General features: G+C 39.4%; 1 protein-coding gene across 3 annotated transcripts in view; it reads right to left on the bottom strand.

Moving 5' to 3' along the window:
• Prkg1 (protein kinase cGMP-dependent 1) overlaps positions 1-23,159 on the bottom strand; it is a 1,122,235-nt gene that overhangs the window by 285,695 nt on the left and 813,381 nt on the right. For 2 of the 3 annotated variants that reach the window (XM_041660894.1, XM_041660893.1), the window contains exon 5: positions 4,031-4,094. In XM_041660894.1, the coding sequence (XP_041516828.1) occupies positions 4,031-4,094 (64 nt within the window). Of the gene's footprint in view, positions 1-4,030; positions 4,095-19,414; positions 19,421-23,159 lie in introns of those variants that run through there. The other variant, XM_041660895.1, reaches the window with a different exon arrangement.

Genomic DNA, 23,159 nt, shown 5'->3' with positions numbered 1-23,159 from the left:
CATGTGCACAGCGATATCAGGCCTCCCCTGAAAAGCCTACCCTCTTGTGCAATATCCTGTTTCCCGCACAACAATATTTCCTGGGCTCCAACAAACTCACATTCCCTGTCCATCTAAACGTCTCTATTTCTGTCCTTATCATTTAAACAGAATTCAAATGCAAATTCTGTGAACTCTTCCTTGAACCACTTCTTAATTTTAAGGTACAAAATGCTTCTGTTTATGGCTAGCATCCACTAATGAGTGAGTACATACCATATTCATATTTTTGGGTCTGGGTTATCTCACTCAGGATATTGTTTTCTATAAAAAAAAATGCTTCTGACATTTTCAGGTTCCATTGGTCTCATTTGCTCTGTTTCTTAAAGTTGAACTCTTAAAAATCAGTCAAAGCTTTGCTATATGCCTTCCTAGTCATTCCTTTTTTCTGCATAGATCTCTTTTCCCCTGTATGTTACAGGAAAAGATTCATATGTATCTGATTAGTAACTTTCTGTTTATAACTACTAAGCCAAGTGTTTTATATTCTTATGCTTTAATGTATATGGATGACATTTTGTCATCTTTATTTTTGTTTGTTTGAGGTTTTTCCTCGGCACTATACTCCTGTACTTCACAAATCTCTTCATGCTATTACAGAAATGCTGGACTGCTACCTGCTTCCACACTCTGCCTAGTCTTCACCTACATCTGGTCCCTCAGAATGACATCCAGATACCTGGCCAGCTCCTTGCCAAACACTACTCAAAGCCGTCTCTCTGCCAAGGGCCCCAAGGGTTCTATGTCCTCACATCCTTCCTTGCTCAGCTCCTTGTCTCTTCACTCCCATGGACCCCTCTCTAGTCTCCTCATTCCACTAGTTCTGACTCCCCTTGCCCTGTATTCAAGTCCATAGCCTCAGTGCTACCGTCACCTTCTTTGTCTTCTTCCACCATGTAGTAAAATTCCTACGTTTTTCTCTCAAAGTCAATCTGTCATTCTTTTCTCAATCTCATCTACAACAGCCAATAAAGCTGCCATCATTTCTTCTACCATCATCCCCAATACATCCCCATCAATACCTCAACCTGGTAGCTATGGGAACCATGTTAAAAGTGTAAGTCAGAGAATTTGATGGATCTACTTAAAAAAACCCAATGGCTTCCATCTCGGTCTAAAAGCCTGGATAACTGATTGATTATTGGGTATCTTCCTTTCTAGGTAGCAAACTCTGTGAAGAACTGACTTTGCCCTTTTTTAAGTGTCAATTATCAAGGCTTATGAGGGATAATCCACGAAGGTTAACAGACTAACAGAAAAATTAAGCAAGCAGTCTATGATGCCATGTTCCCCTTAGCTATGTTGTCTGTGTTTCACGTTTCCCTTTGGCTACTGAATAATCTTCCAAATTTCTGAATTCATTTCTTCTGTCCTCCCCTCCTTCCTCCACACCCTCATCCTTCTCATGCTTTAGTTTTGATTTGTTGAATTTACTATTCTTTTTATTCTTGCTGTTGTCTCATTTTGTTTTGTTTTTCGAGGCAGGGTTTCTCAGTGTAGCCCTGCCTGCCCTGAAACTTGCTCTTGTACCCCAGGCTGGCCTTGAACTCACAGAGATCTACCTAACTCTGTTTTCCAAGTGCACCATCATCACCCAGTGAATTTACTATTCTTAGATTGTCTTCAAATTCATAATTTCCCTGTTTATACTTCTCAGTGCTGTAATAAGCAATACCATACCCAGTCAGTAATTTGGTTTTCATCTATGCAGGGCAGAGAGTGTCCTGATTGGCAGGTGGTCTGTCACTGATCTCCATTCTAGCCTTAAATCACCCCAGAGATTTAAACCAATTTCTCCCATACTTTTTACTTGAGTTGTGGTGGTCAGATTTACCTCCATCGGTACTGTTCCAGGATTCCTAGCAATGTATCTATGCTTCCTCCACAAAATAAAACAGATTTCTTGTCTTTACAACTTGAAACAATACATAAATGCCCACTATCTGCAGAGAGAAATGTCAGCCACTAAAACTGAGATGGAAGAGAAAGGCAGGAAAAGTTAGAGACATGAGAAAGGGAACAAGCTCAGAGCTCATCACATCCCTGGATATGGCGAAAGGCTTTCACTAGCTGGAAGTAAAGAGATTTAATACAACTCTTGACTTGAAAAATTGTCTGCATATAGATCATCCTTTTCTTCAGAAATGCTTCAGAGTATTAAAGCAGTTGATAGACTGTGTCCAAATCAAATGTGGCCTTTGAGTTTAACCTTGCTTTTTTTTCCCTCATCTATCAGTCTGCATTTTCCTGAGAAATTTTCACAAACAAGGTTAAGGAGTATATTTATTGTTTAAACTTATGTCTTCACCTTTTTTGCCCCATTTTATAGTAAGAATTCCTTTGACCTCTTCTGACTTAATGTTTTCATTTAATCAACTGTTCTTTCTCATCTTAAACTTGGTAGCACACTCATACACTACCATATAACTTTTCCATGAAAGAAATCATCCAGATAAAAAACATAAGCACATCTAAACATTGTTACATAATCTCTTATACTTAGATGTAGATTATATCCTTTGAAAAAAATACAATCTAAAGATCCCAAAGGCCAAACACGCCCCTTGCTTTGCCTTGGACGTATGCTATTCTCCTTTTCTCTCCTTTCCTCTCTGTTAGAATACATTGCTCACTGGTTAGAGGTTGCAGTCTGCCATTGCCTGGCAGCTTTCTCTAAGTTTGACAATACAGTAATATATCCCTCCCTCCCCAACAAGGATTCCTGCTCTCCACCTACCCTTATCTAGAGAGTCTCCCTGGGCCTTGAGGACTGACATTATCTAAAGGCCATCTCTAAACCAGCTGCCTGATTTATCTTTAGCTTGACCCTTGGCACAGACTCCTGCTAAGAAGCCTTGTGCTAGGAGTTCTGTTATAGGACCTTACTGCCACATACCAAGCCTTGTGATTGGAGTGAGCCCCTTAATGCAAATTAGGATTTGTTCTCAGGCTCTCCAATCCTATATATTCCCTGTACTCTAGAATGAAATTGATCCGATTCACCAAAGTCTTACTCCCGGGGACCTCCCTCCATCTCTGCTCTTGGGCAATGTACAAAGCTTTCTGTCACCCTTTGTGTCCTTCCCCCATCTTAGACTGATGGCCAACAGGCCAAGAGGGAAAGAGGACACCCATACCTTTCCTCCTCTCTTTCTCTTTCTTTTTTTTTTTATGGTTTTTAGAGACAGGTTTTATGTATCCGAGTCTAGCCTGGATCTCTCTATGTAGCCAAGGCTGACTTTGAAGAGCCAAGGCTCTTCCTGCCTCTGCCTCCTGAACATTGGGGTTACAAATATTTGTTATTATATAGTGCTCCTTCTGAAATTATTTTCTCCACAGTCAATAAAGACCCAGAAGCATCTGGGTGTTTCTAGTTCTTTCTCTAGAGAGAACTCTGCTGTTCAGGAAGACTATCTAGTCAGATCTCCTGCAGTCAGGGAGGGAGCAGGATGCTTTCAATTCAGTGCCAAATTTCTGTGTGAGGGGGAAAAGTTCCATTCCTCTCTCAGCATGGTCCCTGTGGGACATGACAAGCCTCGTGTCTATTGTTCCTCAACACCATGGGTTCAAAGAAAAGACTGTGGCATTCCACATTCAGGTATGAAATTATATATGCAAAATATGGACCGACTACTAATTCTTTTTGGTGAACTTGTTAATCTCAGGGTGGTAACTATCACAATTAATTGAAAAAAAAAAGAAAAGTGCCAGTGTATCATTCATAGACGTCAAAATAACATTATATTTACTACAATGGGATGTTTTCTCCCCAATAACTGACACACCTGTGTCTAACTGTGCATTAATATTGGGTGTATTAAGCTGCTTTTAATTTGAAGTCAAATCTATAGTTCATCCCAGAGCTCGGGACAAACTTGCAAGGTCCTTCAGCCATTTTCACACATCATCCCAGGGCTGTGAGAGAAAGCAGCCTAGTCTGACTCGCAGTCTGGGTTCCATCTCAAGAAGTTCAAAGGACCAAAACAATTACCTCCTCGAGTACATCGGCCAACTTGCTGAGGATTTCATCAGGAAGGCTCTGGAATGTTGGAACGCTGGAAAACAAAACAGAGCGTGATGCTGAACACCTGCATGGCAGCTTGCTATAACAAATATGTCTGCATGAAAGATGAACGCTCGTTTCTAGATTAAGAATCTATAGATAACGATCACATATTTTTCTCAATTTTCTTTTTTTATATTTTTTATTCAGTTTACATACCAACCACAGTTTCTTCTCCTTTTCCTCCTCCTGCACCCCCACCTCCCCCCAATTCACCCCATCCACAGAAAGCGTAAGGTGTAATTTAATCCACAGAAAGGGTAAGGTATAATTTAAGGACTCATTGGTGTGTTTGATGTCCAGCAAGGAGAGGTTATGTGGCCTAAGCAGGGTTTCTATTGCTGTGATGAACACCATGGCCAAAAGCAAGTTAGGAAGGAGAGAGTTTGTTTGATTTACACTTCCACATGGAGTCCATCACTGAAGGAAGCCAGAGCAGGAAATCAAACAGGGCAGGAACCTGGAGAAAGGAGCTGATGCAGAGGTCACGAAGGGGTGCTGCTTACTGGCATGCTCATCTTGGCTTACTCAGAGTGCTTTGTAGAGAGCCAAGAACCACTTGCCAAGGGATAGTACCATCCACAATGGTCTGGGCCCTCCTGCATCAATCACTAATTAAGAAACGTCTTATGAGCTTGCCTACAGCCAGATTTCTGGGGCATTTTCCCAACTGAAGCACCCTTCCCCCTGATGACACTAACTTGTGTCAAGTTGATAAAAAAAAAGTCCTATCCAGGATAACTAACCTCTTGTCTACACTTCACTGTTAAACCACAACCTTCACCTCCAAAATCACAAATTAATATAAATACCAAATATCACAATACAAAACATTTCACAAAAATTTCACAGATTTAAAATGTGCCACAGTCTGATAAATTTATACTTTAAAAATTCAGTCTCTTTTTTAAAAATCCAAAGTCTTTTTTACAGTTGAAAGTCTTTCAACCACAGGCTTCTATAAAATTAAAAATAATTTAAAAATTTTCTTATTTCAAGAAGGAAGAACCAAGGTATAATCACAATCAAATCAAAATGAAACTGAACGATAACTGTTAAATGTCTGGGATCTACGCATGACCTCTGGGCTCTTCCAAAGGGTTTGCTCACTTCCCTTCAGCACACATAGCTTGTCTTCTGGGCTCCATCTTTCTCCATTCCACAGTCACTACCATTCTGGGTGGTCATCCTATGGTACTGTCACCTCTAAAAAGCTTGTATCTCTTGCTGCAACTGGGCAGCACTTTCACCAATAGCTCTCCTCAGTTCTCTTCAGGAACTCCACCCCTGACACATAGCACCAAGCCTCAGCTTCTCTCTATGACCCCTTTATGTCTTCAAAACCAGGACCACCCGGATGATGCTCATACTACCAAGTTTAGGTGCCAGCACGAGGTACAAGCATGGGTGCCTCTGGAATACTGCTTCCATGTAATGACCCTGAAGAAACACTTCCCAAAAGACTTCACCTCAATAATGCTGGTCACTTCTTAATCACAGCTGATTCTCAGCTCCAGCTGACCAGCATCTATTGTCCAGGAAAGCAAAGGTTTTGCTTTAGCAGTTCTGGTCTCTTATTAACCCCAGCGGATACATTAGCTCCTGCTGACCAGACACCACAGATTCTTCACACAGATGGCCTAATAAAGTCTTTGCTTCCCACTGAAACTTCACAAGCCAGGCCTCCATTGCACTGTTCTCAACATTCACATCTCCCAAGCTCTTACACAATAGCCCACGAAGCTCTCATTACTCAATGGCTTTCCTAGCTCAGATGCTAAAGTCCTTCCACATTGCTCTCAAAAGCAGCATGGTCAAGTCTGTCACAACAGCACCCCACTATCTCACACCAATTTTTGTCCTAGTCAGGGTTTCTATGGCTTCGGTAAACACGATGACTGGAAAGAAGCTGGAGAGGAAAGGGTTTTTTTCTGATTTTTTTTATGTTTCATGTCTTAGTCCATCACTGAAGGAAGTCAGTGCAGGAACTTATGTAGAGACCATGGAGGGATGCTGCTTACTGGCTTTTTTGCCTGCTTTCTTACGGACACTAGGACCTCCAGCCCAGGCATGGTACTACCCTCAATAGGTTGGACCCTCTCCCATGAAAAACTAACTAATTAAGAAAGTACCCTACAGGTTTGCAAGCTACAAATAGATCTTCCTGGAAATATTTTCTCAATCAAGGCTCCCTGTTGTCTAATGTTTCAAGCTTGTGTCAAGTTGACACAAAACTAGCCACAGTGTGTTGCAAATTAGAGTTTAGTGTTCTGACACTTTCAGTGAATACACACTTCTCTTGACTTATGTGACTTTGAGGGCCTAAGCCTTGATAGAGAGGCAGCTGCTCTCCCTCTTTAGTCTCTGCTCACCAGATTCCAACCAGCTCCACTTTCTCTTCCCAGGTTCTCCCACGTACACCATTCTCTGTCCCAGTTCCCACCCACCCTTTACAATATTTTAATTGACGAATCATTGGGACTTGAAAGTATTCATTCAACAACTATTGTCCTCAGTCCCTCCCCGACCAAGTCAAATTCTCCTATCAAGGTTCTTTTTGGTTTTCTTTAGGGCAAAGTCTTGGTGGGTCTAGCCTAGGACATAATAGACAGACATTTTTGCTTCTGAGAGACACTCAGCCCCTTTGAGCTTTTACTATACCTGTAATTATATAATATCTGTTCTTGATAGCATGTGTTTACTGCTAGAACAAAAGCACATTAAACACAAGAAATGTCTGGTATGAGTGTGATTGAGAATTCGGAAGCTCAGCAGCACTTCCTGAGTGAAGCTATGGAGGTGCTGTCTGTGACGACTTCCTAAACAGTAAGAAGAGAACACTGCCATGAACAAAAATTCCTGGAAAGAAGCTATAACTACAAAGTTTGATCGAGTGATTGATTAATCTTCAGTGACATGGAAAGGTTGACATGTTACAAGTTTAGAGCCAAATTATCTTAGGGCATCTTTCATACTCTTAATAACCATCCTCTGTATATGATCCAACATCGTGTGACTATTAGTTAGATAATATAGAACCCTAGTTTCCACCCACTGAAGGGCTAAAAATGCTCTCAAAGAGCATCTGAAGCCTGGATCAGGTTCCCCTGCTTTGCTATAATCCACCTACCTGATGTACCCATCACCAAAAGTAACAAAGTTGCCAGCTCATTAGAACATGATATTTGGGGAAACCCAAATCTGTGTTCTGGGGCTATGGTCACTCCTATTTGCCCCCAGAATAAGCCATCTCTTTTGTTCCTTCAAGGTCAAAGGTGTTTCCTTCATTGACACTTTATGACAAGCAGCTAGAGGACAGGAAAAGGAGAGAGGGAACGAAAGGAGTGGGGACAACTGTGCAACCAAAGAATAAGACCATTTTATGTTGGAATAACAGTTAAAGCTTTAAATCTCCTCAGTCCAAATACTAGGATCATCTGTCTCACGTTTCTACATAAACTAGGCTGACTATTAATCAAACCAAACCAGTCTAAGCTGCACTATTGCTTGTCCCTGCTTAAACTACCCTCTCAACCTTTCCCATCCAAGCTCCGAGCTACCCTGCCCCTCAGCACAGTCAATGCAAATTTCCTCTACAAAATGAACAAAAAGTTCTCCAATTTTTGCCCCTGCCGGATGGCATTTTGAACTGCTATCTTGCTCCGCACCAGGTCACTGCAGAAAACACAACTTGGGCCGTTGTTTTCCTGGCTAGCATCTGTGGGCTTCAAGAAACCTTTTATTTTAGAAACTCCCTGGATTATAATGGGGTTGCTCTGAGAAGATGCATTCAGTTTAGACAGGCTCAAACTTAGACTCTCCTGGCTATGAGGCAAATGTCAGGTCCCTCATCCCTCCCAGTTCTCACTTCTTCCCGTGAAACAGCAAGCGGAACTCCTGAATGATGTCAAAAGTACAAATTGAGAAAACTTCATTTTTGGTGCATATTTGGTTAGTTTTCTGAGGCAGGGTCTCATGCTGTATTCCAGGCTGGCCTTAAACTCATGACAACCCACCTGTCTCAGCCTCCCAAATGCTAGCCATACTGACATGCACCACCACATCCACCCAAAACTTCATTTATTTGTGAACTAATAAATCATCAACTAAAACTCATTAGCATTTATTTTCCCAAAGTCTAATGAAAATGCCATCTGGGGTTTAAGACCACAATCTCGTTTACTCAGGTTTCAGAGTCTGAATAGAGACTATAAACCGGGGTGTGTGCATCATGTGTCTGATATCTGATTTACAGCACAGTCTCCGGAAAGCAATGACAGAAGCCTTCACCCACAGCTGTGAAAGGAAAGAAGCATGAACACCCTGCTGGTAACGTGTCGCTCTGATTCCCATTACATAGGGCATAGCATACTGATGGATTTCCAGGGTCTATGCAGAGGCACAGCAGTTCACCCAGGACCACCTGCTCCACCAGACTTACTGCCCTGGCCTGAGCGAGGGAGGTTTTCATTTCCAGAAGGCAATCAGTTTCAACAGCTGGAAGGGACAAAAGACAATAGAGCAGTGGTTCCCAACCCGTGGATCTTTTGAGGGCTGCATATCAGATACTTATGTTATGATTCCTAGCAGAAGCATAATTACATGTAGCAAGGAAGTAATTTTATGGTTGGGGGTCACCACAACATGAGGAATTGTATTAAAGGGTTGCAGCATTAGGAAGGTTGAGAACCAGAGCTCAGATAGAGAAAGCTGGTTCCCGAGTTTTGCAGGTTAAGCATCACACCCCTTCCTTTTTCTTTTGATGAGCTCTATTTCAACTCCTAAGATGGGAGATAAATTAGTGTTTCTCCATTGAGCATTTGTGGAAAATACACGCCACAACTGAGTTTTATGATTGGATGCTGTCTTAAAAGCTTCTGTTACTTCTATGTGACAACTTCTGTTTAAATATACGCTCTATGGAAGGCATGGTATGTTTTCATGAGAGCTATTATCCAAAAGAAAAAAAATAGTATTTTCTTAACTGTGCAGGACATTAAATGAAAGCAAAAATGTTTGGAGTTAGGAGTATATTTTTAACTTATTATGTTTTATAATTTTAAATGTTTCAAAACACTGGGCTGGGACTGTAGGTTTAGCTCATTGATAGAGAACTTTTCTAACACACACAAGGCCCTGGTTCTATTTCCAGCACAAAAGAATTGAGCACCATTTATTACTACAAATGAAGAATCCTTTATAAGAAGAAGCATTAAGGAAGGAACAACTTTGTGTGGGGGGTAGATTGATGGTTCAGCAGGTATAAACACTTGTTGTGCATGTCTGGGGTCTGGAGTTCAGATCCCAGCACCTACATCTGTTTCCCAGCACCACTGCAGGATTGAGAGAAAGAATAATTGCTGAGCCTTTGGGTTGAGAGAAAGAATAATTGCTGAGCCTTTGCCAGCTGACAGTTTAACTGAAACTGAACTTTGGGTTCTGAGAGACCCTGCCTCAAAGGAATGAGGTGGTGAGTGACAGAAAAGGACACTTGAAGTCTTTTTCCTGCCCTCCAAGAGCAGATACACACATGCACATATATATATACACACACACACCACACTACACCATACACAACATGAAAATATAAGAAATGACCAGTAATGTCTGATTCACTTCTGGACTTAAAACAGAAAATCATTCATCAGAAAAAAAAAAGAGTGATTTTCTGCTCATTAGTTACTCTGAAAACACTCTGTTCTTTAAAATTCAGAGATCTATTGTTCTTTAAACACCAGATTATTTGTATCGTGTAACTAATCTGCTTTCTAAGAATTCTCTGTCTGCCAGTAGTGTGAACTCCAAGAACAAAACAACTGAGGATAGTCAACTAAAAATTCTATCCAAAAAATAGATGAGTTGAATTTTCTCAAGTACATCAAAAGACATCAGTTGAGATTCCAATAATTTTGGTAAATGGTAATTCAAGGTAGGGCTTTCTGGTGTGTGTGAAACACTGAAAGCAAAGCCTTGTTAGAACAAGCTTCCAGACAGAATGTTAAACACGAGAGAAGCATATTTTATGGTTAAAATAATGTATTATAATAATTTGCATGTTAATTGCAAGTAATTCTTACAGATGTGTTCAAATGGTTCCTAAGGACTTGCACGAGGCTTGAAGTAAGAGACCGCATTTCAATGTAACATAATAGAGGTGACTGAGTGTGGAGCTTTCCTATTTGTTTTTCCCATTGAATGAAGCAGAGGCTTGGAATCTGTAATGACAGATGATAGAAGATGAAATTTAAATGCTTTTTATTTGCCAGGCACTGGAGTAAGAGTTTTATAGATAACATAAATTTCATTTTTACAACAACCTTATCACCAGCCCATTATAGTTATCCATTCTCCAGATAAGAGTGACCAACCATGAGAGGTTGTCTAAGGTCACATCACACAACATCAGAAGTAGAAAAATGAAAGTGCCCATTTAGATTAATGTGGTCCTCATCAATAGCTCACTGAAATATGTCGTTTACAGGGAGGGTACCAGAAAATGCTTCTCAGAATAATGCTTTGCCATCTAGGTGTGGTGACACATGCAGCCACCTAACATCCAGAGGCTAAGGCAAGAGGACCACCATAAGTTTGAGCTAGCCTGATGTAAAGAGAAAGTGCCAGACCATCCAGACCTCCAGTGAGACCCTGTCTCCAAAGGCCAAAATTAGCAACAAAACATCCTAGCTCATCATTCCTTTAGATATAAAAATAATTACCCATTTTGATACCATTTGATTGACATTAGTTATCTTCCAACTTTTTATTATGAAAAACATCAAGCAAGCAAATGGTAAAGAAGAATAGTTTAAGAATTGCCAGTATAATCAATACTAGAATCACTTGTTAACATATACCATTATCATGCTATCACTTTCTATTTCTCTACATATGGGCATAATCAGCTAAAGGTAGATATAGCTGGATGAATACTTGAGGTTATCTTTCAGATTTCAAAAGTCTCTTCACTAATACCTCAGCAGAGATCTCATAAAAGTGAAGGCTGGAGGATCCTGAGTTTGAAGCCAACCTGAGCTACACAGAACATTTTAGTCTAAGTTTTATAGCAAGACACTGTCACACACAAATTAAAAGAAAATAAAAAGGGTGTGGGAGGTTTCCTAAATAGTTTTGATGCTATTACTATACAGAATAAAATTAACTCAATAATATCACAAATATATTATATTTTGTCTAAAAATATCCTTTTAAATTTGTGGATTTGGGGATTTAGTTTTATCTTATGTATATGGACATTTTGCATGTATGCATGCAGTGCACCAAGTATGTACAGTGCCCTTGAAATCTAGAAGAGGCATCAGATCCCCTGGAACTAGAGTTACAAATAGTTATTAAATTCCACATGGGTGCTGGGAATTGAATTTGAACCCTCTGGAAGAACAAACAGTGCTCTTAACCACTGAGAATCTCTCCAGACTCCGTTAATTAGTTTCTTTTTTCAGGAGCAAAAGAAATGGCTCAAAGGTTAAGAAAACACTCCCGTCCCATAGGTGACAAGAATTTGGTTCCCAACACACACATCAAGTGGTTTACAACCACCTGTAACTCCAGCTCCAGGGTCTGCAATGCCCCCTTCTGACCTCTATGGGCACTGCACTCATTCTTACATATACCCTCACAGAGATGTGTGTATATAAACATAATTAAAAATTAAAAAAATTAAAATGAGTTTTTAAATTGTTTTTCCGAGAAGACCCAGTTAATGTCAAGACACTGCTTTTGGCTACTGTGTCTCCTTAGTCTCCTATTATATGCCAGTCTACTGTTGACTTTATGACACTGGATTTTTTGAAGAGTCTGGAAAAGCTATGATAATAGACATCCAATAAACCCAATTAGTCTTTGGGTTTTATTTGTGACAACCAACTGTATAGAAGTTAATAATGAAGAGGCTCAGTAGAAATAATTACATTACATCCATGAAGAGACAGATATAGGATACTAATTACACAATATTGAACAACAATTATATATATATATATATATATATATATATATATATATATATATATCTCCTAATGCATGGACTGAGCATTCTTTCAAAATTTTCATGGTCATCTTCAAAGCTAAAACAATTTTCATAATGACTTTTTGCCTTTTTAACTCCTATCCCTTCATATACAAACAATGAAATTATCTAAGAGCTATCTTACACAGGATGCTATCATTTTAGTGATTAATAGTATACATCCTTGCATGTTCCTGCATGCATCTGTGTGCATGTATGCATGTGCATATATATGTATGCTTGTACATGTGTGTGTGTGTGTGCTTGTGTGTAGACCAGAAGTCAAAGTTGCGTATCTTTCTCCTTATTTTTGATACAGGGTCTCTAATTCAGCTAGACTAGATGACCTGGAATTCCTAGGGATCCTCCAGTCTCTGCCTTCCCAGCGTGAGGATTCCAAAAGTGGACAGCAGTGTCTGTTTTTTAAGTGGGTACTCTGAGTGCCAATGATTATGGACTAATGCCCCTTACAAACTGAGCCATTTCCTCAGCCCCTGCACCTGATGTCTGATTGCTGTTGTAATTTGTTGAGATAGTTTCTATATGCAACACAGACTGGCCTTGAACTTACAATCCAAAGACACCAAAAAAAAAAAAATCAAGAGGATACAAATTGAAAAAGAGGCCAAACTCTCACTATTTGCTGCTGATATGATAGTTTACATAAGCGAACCCAAAAATACTACCGAGGAACTTCTACAACTCATAACATTTTTTTTAATATTTAATTATGTGTATATTCCAGTAATGTAGCGAGATATAAGATTAACTCAAAAAATCAGTAGCCCTCCTGTACACAATGATAAATGGGCTGAGAAAAAGATTCAGAGAAACATTATCCTTCACAAAAACCACAATAGCATAAAGTATCTTGAAGTAACTAAAACCAAACAAGTGGAAGAATTGCATGACAAGAACTTTAAATCTTTGACGAAAGAAATTGAAGAAGACATCAGAAAGTGGAAAGATCTCCCATGCTCTCGAGTAGGTAGAATTAGCATAGTAAAAAATGGAAATCTTACCAAAAGCAATATACAGATTCAATGAAATACCCATCAAAATTCCAACAAAATTCTTCACAGAACTTGAAAGAATGGTACTCGGCTTCATATAGAAAAGCAAAAAACCCAGGATAGCCAAAACAATCTTGTACAATAAAAGAATGTCTAGAGGCATCACAATCCCTGACTTCAAACTCTACTACAGAGCTACAGTACTGAAAACAGCATAAAAACAGACAGGAGGACCAATGGAACTGAATGTAAGTCCTGGACATTAATCCACACACCTTCGAATACCTGATTTTTGACAAAGAAGCAAAAAATATCAAATGGAAAAACGAAAGCAGATTTAACAAATGGTGCTGGCATAACTGGATATCAACATGTAGACAAATGAAAATAGATCCATATCTATCACCATGCACAAAATTCAGGTCCAAATGGATCAAAGACCTCAACATAAAGCCGGTCACTCTGAACATCATAGAAGAGCAAGTGGGAAGTACACTTGAATGCACTGGCACAGGAGACCACTTCCTAAATATAACCCCAGTGGCACAGACACTGAAAGAAACAATTGATAAATGGGACCTCTTGAAACTGAAAAGTTTCTGTAAAGCAAAGGACATGGTCAACAAGATAAAGCAACAGCCTACAGAATGAGAAAAGATCTTTACCAACCCTGCATCAGACAGAGGTCTGATTTCCAAAGAACTCAAGAAATTGATCATCAAAAGAACAAACAATCCAATAAAAATGGAGTAGAGACCTAAACAGAGAACTCTCAATAGAGGAATCTAAAATACCTGAAAGACACTTAAGGAAAGGCTCAACATCCTTGGTCATCAGAGAAATGCAAATCAAAGCAACTCTGAGATTCGATCTTACACCTGTAAGAATGGCCAAGATCAAAAACACTGATGACAACTTATACTGGGGAGGTTGTGGGGTAAATGGAACACTCCTGCCTTGCTGAGGGGAGTACAAGCTGGTACAGTCTCTTTGGATATCAGTGTGGTGATTTCTCAGAAAATTAGGAAACAACCTTCCTCAAGACCCAGTAATACCACTTTTGGGTATATATCCAAAGGATGCTCAATTGTGCTACAAGGGCATGCACTCAACTATAGCAGCATTGTTTGTCATAGCCAGAACCTGGAAACAACCTAAATGCCTTTCAACCGAGGAATGGATGAGGAAAATGTGGTACATTTACACAATGGAGTACTACACAGCAGAAAAAAATGACATCTTGAAATTTTCAGGCAAATGGATGGAGCTAGAAAATATCATTTTGAGTGAGGTAACCCAGACCCAGAAAGACAATTATCATATTATGTTGTAAGAAGAGAGCAGCTTGTTGATTCCAGGCTGCTTAGCCCCAAAATAATCACACAGAAACTATATTATTTAAATCAGTGCTTGGCTCATTAGCTCTAACTTCTTATTGACTAACTTTTACATGTTAATTCAACCCATCTCCATCAATCTATGCATCACCAAGAGGTCATGGCCTTCCAGCAAAGTTTCAGCACATCTGTCTAGTTGGCAGCTCCATAGCTTCTCTCTGACTCCACCCTTCTTTCTCCTAGCATGCAGTCTAGCTTTCCTCCCCTAGTTCTGTTCCTTCCTGCAATAGGCTCAAAGAAGTTCTTTATTCATTAACCAATAAAAGCAACACATAGACAGAAGAACCTCCCACACCATATGTACTCACTCATAAGTTTTTAAACACAAAGCAAAGAGAACCAGCCTACAAACCACAGTCCCAGAGAACCTAGACAACAATGAGGAATCTAAGAGAGATGTACATGGATCTAATCTACATGGGAAGTAGAAAAAGACAAGATCTTCTGAGTAAATTGGGAGCATGTGGACCTTGAGAGAGGGTTGAAGGGGAGGGGAGAGACAGGGACGGGAGCAGAGAAAAATGTAGAGCTCAATAAAAATCAAAAAAAGAAAAATTAAAACAACAAATCCTGGCTTATAGAGTTGTTGTCATTATTAATAAACACAAAACACTTAGTAAAAGGGATGCCATAGGGTAAGCACTCAATTACAGGGACGTATAATTTAGCTTGTATAATACTACACTTAATATAGAGTGTGTCATATCACAGGTACTTAAAATATGCAAATTAAAGCAATATGCAAGGAAGCTAAATGCGATAAAGGAATAATGGTCTGACCCAGGATCACACCAAAGAGTTGTACAGCTTACATGACATGCAAGAGCACCTATATGGGTGGCTTTTCCCAGGGCAATGAGATTATGTCTTGCAGGCTATGATTGTAACACCTCATCCTCTCAGAGGGCTGTACCAATCAGCGTACAGCCAGGCGCATCTCCTCAGTTTCAAAATGCATACCTCATATCCTGTCATTCTATTCTATGAGATAGTCTGCCTGGTGCTGATCTGGAGTCATGGGCATATTTTATTGAGGCAATTTAAGTCAACAAGAATTCAGAACAGAACGTATTGCTACTGATAGACTGAATTACTATTTATTTATTTATTTACTTACTTACTTACTTAACTATTTTTGAGACGGAATCTTGCTATGTGGCCTTGACTACTTGCCACTCACTCTGTTGCCTGCCTGATCCTGAGCTCATGTCAGTCTTCTTTGGCCTCCTGAGTGCTAGAATTATGTGCAACACCAAACCTGATTTGACAGAATCTTCTTATGTCAGGCTGTTAGAACCACCATTTAAAAGACCTCTGATGGTGTACTTTCCCAAGCAAAGCTCAAGAAACGCCAATGTGGCCATCAAATAGATCCCAGGAGGTCAGGCACTTAGCACACACTTTAATAAACCAACTAAGAAGTGCTTAATAGCATCCAATCCCGTGGCTTATCCAGAAAAGCCACACTGTCCCAGGTCTTTGCTATGAAAATTACAATTTTTATGCCCACATCAAAGGTAAAATTGCAGGGACTTTTATGACATTTAAACAAATTATATCTGATTGCTACTACAGGAAGAGCACATGACTTTTAAAATGTCTGAAAGGTACATTGGTGGTCATCAGCTTAGAAGGTTCTGTAACAGCTTTCTACCTAATCTTTAAAACCCTGAGAGGTGGCTCCTACCCCTTCCCACTCCTGCCTGAACTTTGCTCTACATCACTGATGGGTGTTTGGTACAGTCTGCATCTTTACTGCACAGGCCTGTGTATACACCGAAGGATTTTTTTTTTTTTAATTTCTCATTCTGGCCTGTGAAATGCCAGAATTCTGAAATGCCTCAATTCTCCTGGCAAGGAAACGGTTTCTGGGAAGGAAGCTGTCTGGAGTCTACATTTCTTATGCTGTAACTGCATCATCTCCCCAAGACCTAAAGCATGTTTACTCTTCTGCTAATCTCTGGACACTGAGTCTAAGGCTCACCTCCAGTGACTGCACACTTGTCTAGTATTTCCCATGCTAAGGAGCAAATGTTTACTGTACTTTTGGATTGGAACCACCTGTACATGGGCCCTAGATCTCCTGATCCCTAATTTATGGTAGTCTTAGAAAACCACATTATGCAAAGCACTATTTTTTTAAATATATCATCAGATGAGATGGACTCTACAGATGAATGAGGAGTTTCTGATTTATAGAATTTGTACTTTTTCTTCAGTGGAAGAATTCAACTAAATGCCTTCAATGGGAAGGAAATGACACTATAAAAAGCTAATTCCAGACTGAAACGACTTTTTCAAATACACTGAATTATATATCTCATTTACTAATAAAAATTGATTAATTTATTGAGAAACTAAAATACCAACCCAGTTTGGAAATACTGAGAATTTTTTAAGGTAACAGAGAGAAAGAAGCTTTTATTATTAAGATAAATAAATTTCAGCATGATATTTTGTGGGTTTTTCCAGATTTTTACAATGAAGGTCAGACAAAATGCCCTTGGAGAGAACATCTAGATGGCTGTATTAGTACTCCTACTGTGCCCTGTGTGATTCTACCATAACAGTTATTGCATTGTGGCCAGCTAGAATGTATGTGCTACATCCCAGAGTAGCACACTACTGTCACTGGCCCAAATGCTGACTTTTATAAATCAGCTTGTTGTGGTTTAGACCCATGCCCACTGTGAATTATCTATGGCTGTTACCATGATACCTTGGAAGAGCTGAACTGAGCCAACAGAGACAATATGGCATGCACATGTAAAATATTTGGTCTTTGGTTATTTAAGGACAAACATTTGCCCCAGTCTACCACTATAGTGAAGTCAGGAATAGAGTCCTACCCCTTTAGCTTAATGCCTGCCAGATGGCATGTGCTCAACATTTGTTGCCCAAAGAAAATGCTTTGCATTTTAAAATCAACCGAAGAATAGGAGCCCAAGGTGATGTCCCCAGTTAGTTCCTTGGGCAGATGAGGATAGGGAACCTGAAATGACCCTATCCTATAGCAATACTGACGAATATCTTGCATATCACCATAGAACCTTCATCTGGTGATGGATGGAGATAGAGACAGAGACCCACACTGGAGCACCAGACTGAGCTCCCAAGGTCCCAGTGAGGAGCAGAAGGAAGGAGAACACGAGTAAGGAACTCAGGACCACGAGGGGTGCACCCACCCACTGAGACAGTGGGGCTGATCTATTGGGAGCTCACCAAGGCCAGCTGGACTGTGACTGAAAAAGCATGAGATAAAACTGGACTCTCTGAACATGGCAAACAATGAGGGCTGATGAGAAGCCAAGGACAATGGCACGGGGTTTTGATCCTACTTCATGTTCTGGCTTTGTGGGAGCCTAGCCAGTTTGGATGTTCACCTTCCTAGATATGGACGGAGGGGGGAGGACCTTGGACTTTCCACAAGGCAGGGAACCCTGACTGCTCTTTGGACTGGAGAGGGAGGGGGAGAGGAGTGGGGGGGGAAGGGGAGAAGGGTGGGAGAAGGGGGAGGGAAATGGGAGGCTGGGAGGAAACTTTTTTTTCTTTTTCTCAATAAAAAATTAAAAAAAAAAAGAATGTAATAAAGTTATGTGGGAACAAAAGTTGAACTCAAAAACATAGCCAAAGGTTTTTACTATTGGTACTCATTTTTAAAGTTCCTTTGAAGTTTGTTATTTTCAAAAACCTTGCAAAATAAAGACATTGCATATCAAAATTAGCCAGACTCAATGAACTGCTATATACCGGCATAGGCATTTGGAGGGAAGCCAAGTCTAGCATCAAAGCCACAGTCTTCCATCTCCAGCTTCCTAAGTGTGGAAATTACAACTGTGTAGTGATGGGGTCCAACTCCCACATAAATCATCTCTCTGGACTGGAGTGGAGGAGCGGGAATAATTGACACACAGTTCACACAGCAATATCGGAAGGGAGTCTCGGGGTTCATTCAAATCCTGAAGATCACCCGCATTGCTTAGCACCAAGCCTAAGCAAAAAGATCTTCAATGATGTTAAAACTGTATTTGGTATGTCTGCTTGGCCATAGAGATCCAAGATAATGTAATAAATAACTACTGGGCTTGTGTAGAAGTAAATAATCAAGATATATCATATTGAAATATCATTCTACAGGGATAGTTAAAAACATTTTTTCTTTTGAATTATCAGGGATTAAACCTTGGGTCCCACGAACACTCAGCAAATACTCTAGCATTGAATTATATCACCAACTCTCTATACTAATTTTTTAATTATATTTTACTTTTATTAGCATGTGTGTGTATGAGAGTGTGTGTGTGTATGAGTGCATGTTTGCAAGTGTGTGAAGGTATGGGTATGGATGTACATGTGGAGGTCAGAGGACAACTTACGGGAAGTTGTTTTTTCCTCTTCCATCACATGTGTGTGCCAAGGACTGAACTCATACAAACAGGCATGGCCAAAAGTGCTCTTACCTACTGATCCATTGTACTAGTCCACACTGATTCTTAGTTTTCCATATTTCTTCTCAAATACTTCTATTCTTTTAAATGTGAATCTTCTCCATATATATATATATACACACACATATGCAATTTGAGTTCATTATGTATATCTGGTTTGAATTTAAAATCCTCTTGTACTGGTCTCCTAGAGGCTAGGATCACCAGTATGTACCTCTACCCCTGGCTCTGAGAAAGAATTTTTCGATATATTTGCTAATAATTCTCTTTTTCTAGAATGAAAAATGTCCTTTGCTTTATTTCATAAGATTAAATTCAAATGAATTCTTTATCAGTGAATTTTCTTTTATGAATTTAAATTTTTCAAAAACATAAGCATGCAGGAAAGAGGATCCACACTCAAATACTGTATAGTTAATTTAAAGAACCTTTTTAAAAATAGTTTTGCATTTATCTGTTGAAATAGGAGCGGCAGGCTGATTCCCGCTACCCGGCTAGCTTTACCCAAAATAATTACACCGAAACTGTATTCTTTTAAACACTGTCTGGCCCATTAGTTCCAGCCTCTTATTGGCTAGCTCTTACATACTGATCTAACCCATTTCTAATAATCTGTGTAGCCCAAGAGGTGGCTTACCAGGGAAGATCTTAACCTGCATCTGTCAGAAGTGGGGGAATCATGGCGACTCACTGACTCAGCTTCTTTCTCCCAGAATTCTGTTCTATCTACTCCGCCTACCTAATTTTCTGTCCTATTAGGGCCTAGCAGATTTCTTTATTAATTAACCAATAAAAGCAACAGATAAGATACAAGACCCACCTCCATCATTTATGTTTAAAGGAGTCAATTAAATCATCAACTCCCTGCTTTTTAAGATGCTTAGTTAAAAGTTATGTTTAGTTAATAGAAATATTGAGATTAAATGGTATTAAATGATGTAACTGTAAATCTCTTAACATAAAACTCTGCTCAGAGCACACACAGTGACTACTTACTATCAATGAATATTGTCATTCATGTTGGGAATGACTTTGTGTGTGCTGTTTTTAAGCCATGTATTACCCGAAGGTTACATGATATATAAATTCCCAGTGATTGTCCTACTTTTTACAAAGAGAAATAATGTGCATTTTTACTGCAGTCAATGAGAAAATGGGAGAATCCTAGCAAAGGGAAATTATTCTTTTTGGCAGATTAAAGGTAAGCAAAGGGTCTAAGTCCTATTAACTTTTACTGAATATAATTAGAAGTGAGTGGTTTAGTAAAATAGTAATTACAAGGGCCATAAAAGTAATTCTACCTATTGAGTACATGTATATCACATATTTCATAATGACTTTAATAATAATAGCCACCATTAACATCTGCTCAGCACTTACTATCATCCAAGTATGTTGCTAACTATAGACTTTATTTAATTTAGATCTTGGGACAACTGATATTCCAAATTAATATAAGATGTAGTGAAATAGGCCATTTGTAGGTGAATAAACAGTGTACACCCCAATGGTGAGTATCTGGTGCTGACTTTCTCATAAAAAGCACAACACTCTTGCTTAACTTGACCCTTTGCTGGGATCTATAGTGACTTAATTGCTTTCACATTAGTAAGCTGACCTAAGATAAGCCACATTCCATGAAGAGGACTAGAAATTTATTAGGCCTTAATAACTGTCTGTTTTTTTAATCTTGAAGAAAAACAAAGGCTTAAATTGGACAATAGTATTCTATTTACTTATTTATTCATCTATTCATTTATTTTGGTTAATCAAGACAAGGTTCAGCCCTAGTTGTCCTAGGACTCACTTTGTAGACCAGGCTGGCTTCGAACTCACAGAGATCTGCCTGCCTCTGACTACTGAGTGCAGGGATTAAAAATGTGTGCCATTACCATATGACAGAACAGTTCTATTTGTGGATTCTAAAGTGGTTTAGAGTAAGTGCTAGGGTTGATGTGTGAAGACTGTAGCTTGTGATTGAGATCCCAACAGATTACAATGCATACAACGATAGTTTTAATGAATGAATTTTTGGTTATTACTTCTTCCATCAATGACTTTGGTTATAAATACACACAGAGAAATTCCACTCAGACAATTTATTATATGTGCAAAGGTCCTGCTTTTATCATCCAGTACTATATTTTGAGAATTAAAACAGAAAAATTGTGTATTTTATTTTCTCTAGTTTGCAAATGTCATGGAAAGAGATAAGTAATCAGGAATGTTAAGAATAATTGAGTCTTGAGAAAGAAGCAACCATGCACTTTGTGGGGAGTCTACATGACCAGCTTCAGTTTGAGAGGAGACCTAAAGGACATAAAACATCTAAGGTAAGGAAGAAGAAAAATAACACAAAGCCCAGCTTTAAATGAGACCACGAATTCTGCAGAATGGGCAATGGAAGTATAGAATGCATATTAAATAAAGGGACTGTGAGTGATCTGATATAAATGGCTACAGAATTTGACAAGCAAAACTCAAATGAAACCAACAAAGTGAAGAGGTGTCCAACTATAATTATGACACCATAATACCTGGACTGGAGTTAGAACAAGGAATAGAAAACTGTAGATTTAGCCAGGTTTAGTAGTGCACACCTTTAAATCCATCACTCAGGAGGCAGGAGCAGGTGGAGCTCTGTGATTCTGAGGTCAGCCTGGTCTACCCAGAGTGTTCCAGTAAAGCCAGGGGCTACATAGTGAGACCATGTCCAACAAAACCAAACAAAAAGGTAAAGAAAACTGTATTTTATAGATTTTCATAACTTAAGTTCCCAGAGGATTTGTTTAAATACACATTCTGCTACGGAGATGGCTGAATGGGTAAAATGCTTGCCATGTAAGCTCAGTGCCCTGAGTTTGGACCCCATAACCCACATGAAAACTAGGATGTGACTACATGGGTCTGTAGACCCCAGCACTTGACGTAGTGGAGCAGACTCATGGAGGATTGCTGCGTCTGGCTGGTCACCAGCCTCACTGGAAAACAAGAAACAGAGATCCAGGTTCAGCAAGAGATGCTCTTCCAAGGGAACAAAATGGAGAGCCATTAGGGAAGAAACCTAACCTTCTCCTCTGAACACAGCATGTGAGGGATGCCTACATATATCACAGACATACAAAACAATGTGCTGAGGGTGATAATGCATGCCCGAAAACCCTGCACTCAGAACATGAGGTGGGAAGGTCAAGAGTTCAAGGACATTCTGGGTTACATTGTGAGACCCTGACTTAAGAAAACACAATCATCAAGGACGGCAACTTTGTCTGGTTTTAGAAGATAAATACTATAAGATAATTTAATCTTTTACTGACAAAACACATTCTGCCATTAAGTACCTGAATGGGCAAGTGGTAATTCCCTTGGCTTCCCTTTTCTCAATAGTTGTAAAATAGCAGCTAACTTGGGAGCCATTGCATGGCCGCATTCTTTGTTCTTCAACAGTGTTACTTCATTCTAAGTAATTTACTATAGTAACATCATGATCGTGAAAGCTAAAAGATACAATTTCATGAGAATCAAGTACAATTTTTATGTTCTATATCTGATATATTTATTTAAAACAGATGAAACGATGGATTTCTTTGTGACATTTTAATATATGCTTATCATTGTGCCTTGATCCCTTGTCATCATATTACCAACTCTCCTTTCCCTTCCTCCTGCTGCTCTTCCCCATCCTCCCCCAAACAGTTCAATAGCTCTTTTCCTATTTTCAAGGTATGGGCGTGTGTGTGTGTGTGTGTGTGTGTGTGTGTGTGGTGATTCAATACAGGTTCCACATAAGAGACAGAACCTAGAAATCAGCTAGCTAGCATAATTTCCAGCTCCAATGAGAAAAATAAGTCGTGAAGATCAAACAAATACGAAATAAGATTGCAAAATTCATCAGTAACAGAGTTGAACGAGAAGAGTTTACTTACTCCTTCCAGCTCTGGTGATTATGTTGGAATGTGGTAATCACATCTTAATTTAAATGAACAAATGGATTGGTATTTCTTGGCCGAATTAGAAATGATTTCAAATGGTTTACCACAGCTCACAACAACAGGTGAAGGCTAGTCCTTTTTCTCTCGAATCAGGCCTGAGTTGGTGACTAGCTTTAGCTAAACAGAGGAGGCCAAGATCATGTGCCAACATAGGGCTTGTCAAGGCCATGGCTTCTAAATC

The sequence above is a fragment of the Microtus oregoni genome, unplaced genomic scaffold (genome assembly GCF_018167655.1).
Source record: "Microtus oregoni isolate MIOR12 unplaced genomic scaffold, Mior012 000012F_ref0000307, whole genome shotgun sequence".
Lineage (NCBI taxonomy): Eukaryota > Metazoa > Chordata > Mammalia > Rodentia > Cricetidae > Microtus > Microtus oregoni.
This window is presented reverse-complemented; position numbering and strand designations above follow the sequence as displayed.